Genomic DNA, 8,918 nt, shown 5'->3' with positions numbered 1-8,918 from the left:
GTCCAAATTGGTGAAGTGAAATGAAAAAAATTACTTGTTTAAAAAAATTCCAAAAAATTGAAAAGTGGTGAGTGCATATGTATGCTATGAAGCCCCTAAATAAGATCTGGTGCAACCAATTACCTTCAGAAGTCACATAATTAGTTAGATTGCACACAGGTGGACTTTATTTAAGTATCACATGATCTGTCATATGATCTCAGTATACAGTTGAAGTCGGAAGTTTACATACAACTTAGCAAAATACATTTAAACTCCGTTTTTCACATTTCCTGACATTTAATCCTAGTAAAAATTCCCTGTCTTAGGTCAGTTAGGATCCCCACTTTATTTTAAGAATGTGAAATGTCAGAATAATAGTAGAGAGAATGATTTATTTCAGCTTTTATTTCTTTCATCACATTCCCAGTGGGTCAGAAGTTTACATTCACTCAATTAGTATTTGGTAGCATTGCCTTTAAATTGTTTAACTTGGGTCAAACGTTTTGGGTAGCCTTCCACAAGCTTCCCACAATAAGTTGGGTGAATTTTGGCCCATTCCTCCTGACAGAGCTGGTGTAACTGAGTCAGGTTTGTAGGCCTCCTTTCTGACACACACTTTTTCAGTTCTGCCCACAAATTTTCTATAAGATTGAGGTCAGGGCTTTGTGATGGCCACTCCAATACCTTGACTTAACTGTCCTTAAGCCATTTTGACACAACTTTGGAAGTATGCTTGGGGTCATTGTCCATTGGGAAGACCCATTTGCAACCAAGCTTTAATTTCCTGACTGATGTCTTAAGATGTTGCTGCAATATATCCACATAATTTTACTTCCTCATGACACCATCTATTTTGTGAAGTGCACCAGTCCCTCTTGCAACAAAGCACCCCCACAACATGATGCTGCCACCCCCGTGCTTCACGGTTGGGATGGTGTTCTTCGGCTTGCAAGCCTCCCCCTTTTTTCTACAAACATAACGATGGTCATCATGGGCAAGCAGTTCCGTTTTTGTTTCATCAGACCAGAGGACATTTCTCAAAAAATTACGATCTTTGTCCCCATGTGCAGTTGCAAACCGTAGTCTGGCTTTTTTATGGCGGTTTTGGAGCAGTGGCTTCTTCCTTGCTGAGCGGCCTTTCAGGTTATGTCGATATAGGACTCGTTTTACTGTGGATATAGATACTTTTGTACCTGATTCTTCCAGCATCTTCACAAGGTCCTTTGGTATTGTTCTGGGATTGATTTGCACTTTTCGCACCAAAGAATGCGTCTCCTTCCTGAGCGGTATGGCGGCTGCGTGGTCCCATGGTGTTAATACTTGCGTACTATTGTTCGTACAGATGAACGTGGTACCTTCAGGCGTTTGGAAATTGCTCCCAAGGATGAACCAGACTTGTGAAGGTCTACCATTCTTTTCTGAGGTCTTGGCTGAGTTCTTTTGATTTTCCCATGACGTCAAGCAAAGAGGCACTGAGTTTGAAGGTAGGCCTTGAAATACATCCACAGGTACACCACCAATTGACTCAAATGATATCAATTAGCCTATCAGAAGCTTCTAAAGCCATGACATCATTTTCTGGAATTTTCCAAGCTGTTTAAAGGCACCAGTTAACTTAGTGTATGTAAACTTCTGACCCACTGGAATTGTGATACAGTGAATTATAAGTGAAATAATCTGTCTGTAAACAATTGTTGGAAAAATTACTTGTGTCATGCGCAAAGTAGATGTCCTAACCGACTTGCCAAAACTATAGTTTGTTAATAACAAGAAATTTGTGGAGTGGTTGAAAAAACTCCAACCTAAGTGTATGTAAACTTCTGACTTCAACTGTATGTAAATAAGATATTTCTGTTGAAATTGTTTTGCATGTGCAAATATTTCTAAAAACCTGTTTTTGCTTTGTCATTATGGGGTATTGTGATGTCATTATGGGGTATTGTGATGTCATTATGGGGTATTGTGATGTCATTATGGGGTATTGTGATGTCATTATGGGGTACTGTGATGTCATTATGGGGTATTGTGATGTCATTATGGGGTATTGTGATGTCATTATGGGGTATTGTGATGTCATTATGGGGTATTGTGATGTCATTATGGGGTATTGTGTGTTGGTTGATGAGGATTGGTTGATGAGGATTTTTGAGAAAGTCTGTAACCTCACAAATTGTGGAAAAAAGTCAAGGGGTCTGAATACTTTCCAAATGCACTGTAACTCTGTTTCCTATGGGTTTCTGTGTCCTTTGAATTTATTGATGTTGAGCGATAAAACAATTTCCCAACTTGTGACCAATAAATTACTACTCTACTCTATTCTAGTCTCAGGGTGGGTCCCCTGCTAGGTCCTGAACTCAGGGTGGGTCCCCTGCTAGGTCCTGATCTCTGGGTATGTCCCCTGCTAGGTCCTGAACTCAGGGTGGGTCCCCTGCTAGGTCCTGAACTCAGGGTGGGTCCCCTGCTAGGTCCTGAACTCAGGGTGGGTCCCCTGCTAGGTCCTGAACTCAGGGTGGGTCCCCTGCTAGGTCCTGAACTCAGGGTTGGTCCCCTGCTAGGTCCTGAGCTCAGGGTTGGTCCCCTGCTAAGTCCTGAACTCAGGGTGGGTCCCCTGCTAGGTCCTGAACTCAGGGTTGGTCCCCTGCTAGGTCCTGAACTCAGGGTGGGTCCCCTGCTAGGTCCTGAACTCAGGGTGGGTCCCCTGCTAGGTCCTGAACTCAGGGTGGGTCCCCTGCTAGGTCCTGAACTCAGGGTGGGTCCCCTGCTAGGTCCTGAACTCAGGGTGGGTCCCCTGCTAGGTCCTGAACTCAGGGTGGGTCCCCTGCTAGGTCCTGAACTCAGGGTGGGTCCCCTGCTAGGTCCTGAACTCAGGGTGGGTCCCCTGCTAGGTCCTGAACTCAGGGTGGGTCCCCTGCTAGGTCCTGAACTCAGGGTGGGTCCCCTGCTAGGTCCTGAACTCAGGGTGGGTCCCCTGCTAGGTCCTGAACTCAGGGTGGTCCCCTGCTAGGTCCTGAACTCAGGGTGGTCCCTGCTAGGTCCTGAACTCAGGGTGGTCCCCTGCTAGGTCCTGAACTCAGGGTGGTCCCTGCTAGGTCCTGAACTCAGGGTGGGTCCCCTGCTAGGTCCTGAACTCAGGGTGGGTCCCCTGCTAGGTCCTGAACTCAGGGTGGGTCCCCTGCTAGGTCCTGAACTCAGGGTGGGTCCCCTGCTAGGTCCTGAACTCAGGGTTGTTTTTGGTGTGTTTATCATCAGCTGGTGTATGTCTGGAACACCCTGCCCTCCAGCTGTTTGTTGGTGTGTTGCAGAGGACTACCAGATAAGATAATGACTTGTTCCAGACACTTCCTCATGTTGTTCCTCTCAACGAACACTTTGTGTGTTCTCTCCCCAGTTATCCAGTTTGGTTTTGTGTCTCTGTTTGTGGCGTCGTTCCCTCTGGCTCCTCTCTTCGCTCTCCTCAACAACGTCATCGAGATCCGCCTCGATGCCAAGAAGTTCGTCACCGAGCTGCGACGACCGGACGCTGTCCAAGCCAAAGACATCGGTAACACGCCCTCTTCGCCAAGACGCACACGTGTCCACACACACAGATCCACACCCCTCCACTCTTCTCTCACAGTTCTGTTCTCTCTCTCTCTCTCTCTCTCTCTCTCTCTCTCGTAGGAATCTGGTACAACATCCTGAGTGGAATGGGAAAGTTCTCTGTCATTATCAATGTAAGTGTTAACATTGGCGCGCACACACGCATTCTGAGAACACGCTGTGTATTTTTGCACACTGGTGCAATAAAGGAAATATTCACCCATTTTTAATGTTATATCTGCTTAGTGATGTTCTATCGTTTCCCGAGGGTCATTTAATGTTTTCATGTGTATCTGAGCTAATGCCGTTCAAGCAGGCAGAAATCCGTCCGGTAGGAAGTAGCCCTGTGATAGTCAGTCACTACACTGGAAGTTAATATGAAGTAGCCCTGTGATAGTCAGTCACTACACTGGAAGTTAATATGAAGTAGCCCTGTGATAGTCAGTCACTACACTGGAAGTTAATATGAAGTAGCCCTGTGATAGTCAGTCACTACACTGGAAGTTAATATGAAGTAGCCCTGTGATAGTCAGTCACTACACTGGAAGTTAATAGGAAGTAGCCCTGTGATAGTCAGTCACTACACTGGAAGTTAATAGGAAGTAGCCCTGTGATAGTCACTACACTGGAAGTTAATATGAAGTAGCCCTGTGATAGTCACTACACTGGAAGTTAACAGGAAGTAGCCCTGTGATAGTCAGTCACTACACTGGAAGTTAATAGGAAGTAGCCCTGTGATAGTCAGTCACTACACTGGAAGTTAATATGAAGTAGCCCTGTGATAGTCAGTCACTACACTGGAAGTTAATAGGAAGTAGCCCTGTGATAGTCACTACACTGGAAGTTAATAGGAAGTAGCCCTGTGATAGTCAGTCACTACACTGGAAGTTAACAGGAAGTAGCCCTGTGATAGTCAGTCACTACACTGGAAGTTAATATGAAGTAGCCCTGTGATAGTCACTACACTGGAAGTTAATATGAAGTAGCCCTGTGATAGTCAGTCACTACACTGGAAGTTAATATGAATTAGCCCTGTGATAGTCACTACACTGGAAGTTAATATGAAGTAGCCCTGTGATAGTCAGTCACTACACTGGAAGTTAACAGGAAGTAGCCCTGTGATCGTCACTACACTGGAAGTTAATATGAAGTAGCCCTGTGATAGTCAGTCACTACACTGGAAGTTAATAGGAAGTAGCCCTGTGATAGTCAGTCACTACACTGGAAGTTAATATGAAGTAGCCCTGTGATAGTCAGTCACTACACTGGAACTACACTGGAAGTTAATATGAAGTAGCCCTGTGATAGTCAGTCACTACACTGGAAGTTAATAGGAAGTAGCCCTGTGATAGTCAGTCACTACACTGGAAGTTAACAGGAAGTAGCCCTGTGATAGTCAGTCACTACACTGGAAGTTAATATGAAGTAGCCCTGTGATAGTCAGTCACTACACTGGAAGTTAATATGAAGTAGCCCTGTGATAGTCAGTCACTACACTGGAAGTTAATAGGAAGGTAGCCCTGTGATAGTCACTACACTGGAAGTTAATAGGAATTTGACCTTTAGATGGTGAAAACGTCTATCATACATGTCAGATTTCAATACTGACTGATGTCGTAACTCTTCTCTCCAACTGGGCCCGGGGTGAGGATATGTTTGTGATGTTCCTGCCTGCAGAAATGTGTCGTTCTAAGAGGAGAGACCACCACAATGTCTCCTATTTGTCTGCCTCTTCAGTCCAGGTTGCATTGCATGGTGGGATGTCAAACTCCACTCTGCCAGGCACATTCATCTGCAGGTCGGATGTGCTGAGATTGTAGACTCCTAAATTGGTAGGGCAGTTTGTTTAGGCGATTTTTCCAGCTGGCTAGATACGGTACATGCTGAGATTGTCTCCGGTATTATTGTGTGCAGATATGTTTGCTCTCCAACCAGCCCATAGAGTTTCAAGTTTTATTAGTCATATGTACTGGATACACATGGTATATATCGTCCAACTAAATGCCCTACTCGCAGTTTCCTTCTAGACAATGTGTTTCCTTCTGACGAAGAGACACACACCACCGCCTTGCGTTTACGCGACGCTGCCGTTCTGACCTGCCGATTTGTATAGAAAGAAACAGTTAGATTTGTATTGACCGTGTTTGACTTGTTCAGCCACGTCTCGGAGAAACATTGGATGTTCTTCATATCACGTTGATAGGATAGTCTAGAACGGAGCTCATCCAGTTTATTCTCCTGTGATTGCACGTTCGCCAATAGAACGGAGAGTTTATTCACTGCCGACGTAGTCTCGTCAAGTATCCCAAACAACGACCTCTATTACGCCGCCTCTTTTATTTTGGAGTCGGGGGTTGGGGTGGCGGGACACAATGCATAGTCCGGGTAGCCATTTGATTAGATGTTCAGGAGTCTTATGTCTTGGGGGTACAAGCTGTTCAGAAGCCTCTTGGACCTAGACTTGGCGCTCCGGTACCGCTTACCATGCAGTAGCAGAGAGAACAGTTTATGACTGAGGTGGCTGGAGTCTTTGAAAATTTTTAGGGCCTTCCTCTGACACCGCCTGGTATAGAGGTCCTGGATGGCAGGAAGCTTGGCTCCAGTGATGTACTGGGCCGTACGCACTACCCTCTGTTGTACCCTGTGGTCAAAGGCCGGGCTGTTGCTATACCAGGCAGTGATGCAACCCATCAGGATGCTCTCGATGTTGCAGCTGTGTAGAACCCTTTGAGGATCTGAGGACCCATACAAATATTTTCAGTCTCCTAGGTTTTGTCGTGCCCTCTTCACAACTGTCTTGGTGTGCTTGGACCATGTTAGTTTGTTGGTGATGTGGACACCAAGGAATTTGAAGCTCTCAACCTGCTCCACTACAGCCCCGTCGATGAGAATGGGGGCGTGCTCGGTCCTCCTTTTCCTGTAGTCCACAATCATCTTCTTTGTCTTGATCACGTTGAGGGAGAGGTTGGTATCCCTTCCTGGTAATCCGTCTGGCCCAGCTGCCTTGTGAATGTTGACCTGTTTAAAGGTCTTACTCACGTCAGCTACGGAGAGCGTGATCACACAGTCGGTCTTAGTGCCAGCTTCCACCTGTGGTGGTAAATAAACAGCCACGAAAAATATAGATGAAAACTCTCTTGGCAAATTGGCGTGGTCTACAGCTTATCATGAGATACTCTACTTCAGGCGAGCAAAATCTAGAGACTTCCTTAGATTTCGTGCACAAGCTGTTGTTTACAAATGTACACAGATCTCCCCCCACCCCTCGTCTTACCCGGAGTGTTCTGTTCTATCTAGCCGGTGCAGCATATATCCCGCCAACTGAATATTATCCATGTCGACATTCAGCCACGATTCGGTGAAACATAAGATGTTACAGTTTTTGATGTCCCGTTGGGAGGATATTCGTGATCGTACCTCGTCTAATTTATTGTCCAATGATTGTACTTTGTGGCAAGTAATATTGTTGGTAAAGGCAGATTTCCCACTCGCAGTCGGCGGATCCTTACGAGGCACCCCGCCCTGTGTCCTCTATACCTGCGTCTCTTTCTCTGACGGGGATGTCGGCCTTGTCGTGTGTCTGAAGTACATCCTGCTTGTTGAAGAAAAAAATCTTTGTCTAATCCAAGGTGAGTCATCACTGTCCAGATATCCAGAAGCTCTTTTTTAGCTGTAAGAGACGGTTGCAGAAACATTATGTACAAAATAAATTACAAATAACACAAGAAAAAACACATAATAACACAATTGGTTCGGCGCCCGTAAAACTTCTGCCATTTTCTTCTGGCGCCAGCTTCTCACTCGGGAGCCCAATCAGCCTAGATCTCAAAGTGTAGCTTATGTGATATGTCCACACTAGTGCTGACATGAGGCAGAAAATGTAAACAAACATTTAAATACATAAATACAGGCTAAACGCCAGTCATGTTTGACAAATATAAAGTAGGATCGTTACCATTAACTTCTAAAGGCTAGATCCTGTTGACATACTCAGGCACAATCTGAGCGGAGGCAGTCCGTATTTAACCATAAACTGAATTGTTTAAAACCTGGAGTTTGTCATTTTATGAGGCATGTCCTACCTTGTTTCAAAATAACCAAATCAGACCATAGAAATGTTGAGGGAATGATTTTTAGAAACACTTCCTGTGATGCCATTGAAACCGGTAGGAGCCTGAGGGCACACAGTGTGTTGTGAAATCTGTGAATGTATTGTAATGTTTTAAAATGGTATAAACTGCCTTAATTTTGCTGGACCCCAGGAAGAGTAGCTGCTGCTTTGGCAGCAGCTAATAGGGATCCATAATAAATCCAAATACCAGCATTTATATCATGTTCTATTGGTTTCCAAATCAACTTTGTTTCGTTGTCCAGCAGCCAAAGACATTATCCTGGTCATATCAGCAACCCATGATAGTTGTTGCATCTTTAGATTTCCCCTAACAACCCATGATAGTTGTTGCATCTTTAGATCTCCCCTAACAACCCATGATAGTTGTTGCATCTTTAGATCTCCCCTGACAACCCATGATAGTTGTTGATTATCCTGGTCATATCAGCAACCCATGATAGGTGTTGCATCTTTAGATCTCCCATCTTTCTACATTTCTAATGGATATTTCCATCTGTAACGTGGTTTCTTCCTGCTGCGCTTACCACGAACGGGCCAGCTGCAGTCTACAGTCTAATGGATATTTCCATCTGTAACATGGTTTCTTACCATGAACGGGCCAGCTGCAGTCTACAGTCTAATGGATATTACCACGAACGGGCCAGCTGCAGTCTACAGTCTAATGGATATTTCCACGAACGGGCCAGCTGCAGTCTACAGTCTAATGGATATTACCACGAACGGGCCAGCTGCAGTCTACAGTCTAATGGATATTTCCACGAACGGGCCAGCTGCAGTCTAAAGTCTAATGGATATTACCACAAACGGGCCAGCTGCAGTCTACAGTCTAATGGATATTTCCACGAACGGGCCAGCTGCAGTCTACAGTCTAATGGATATTACCACGAACGGGCCAGCTGCAGTCTACAGTCTAATGGATATTTCCATGAACGGGCCAGCTGCAGTCTACAGTCTAATGGATATTTCCACGAACGGGCCAGCTGTAGTCTACAGTCTAATGGATATTTCCACGAACGGGCCAGCTGCAGTCTACAGTCTAATGGATATTTCCATCTGTAACATGGTTTCTTACCATGAACGGGCCAGCTGCAGTCTACAGTCTAATGGATATTACCACGAACGGGCCAGCTGCAGTCTACAGTCTAATGGATATTTCCATGAACGGGCCAGCTGCAGTCTACAGTCTAATGGATATTTCCACGAACGGGCCAGCTGCAGTCTACAG

General features: G+C 45.3%; 1 protein-coding gene across 1 annotated transcript in view; it reads left to right on the top strand.

The window, feature by feature from the left end:
- ano2b (anoctamin 2b) overlaps positions 1-8,918 on the top strand; it is a 121,994-nt gene that overhangs the window by 72,920 nt on the left and 40,156 nt on the right. The window contains exons 21-22 of the mRNA XM_082977246.1: positions 3,371-3,523; positions 3,643-3,695. Of these exons, the coding sequence (XP_082833372.1) occupies positions 3,371-3,523; positions 3,643-3,695 (206 nt within the window). The remainder of the gene's footprint in view (positions 1-3,370; positions 3,524-3,642; positions 3,696-8,918) is intronic.

Source organism: Salmo salar, chromosome 07, assembly GCF_965601325.2.
Source record: "Salmo salar chromosome 07, fSalSal1, whole genome shotgun sequence".
Classification (NCBI taxonomy): Eukaryota; Metazoa; Chordata; class Actinopteri; order Salmoniformes; family Salmonidae; genus Salmo; species Salmo salar.
Note: the sequence above shows the minus strand (reverse complement) of the source record. Positions and strands in the feature narration are given on the sequence as shown.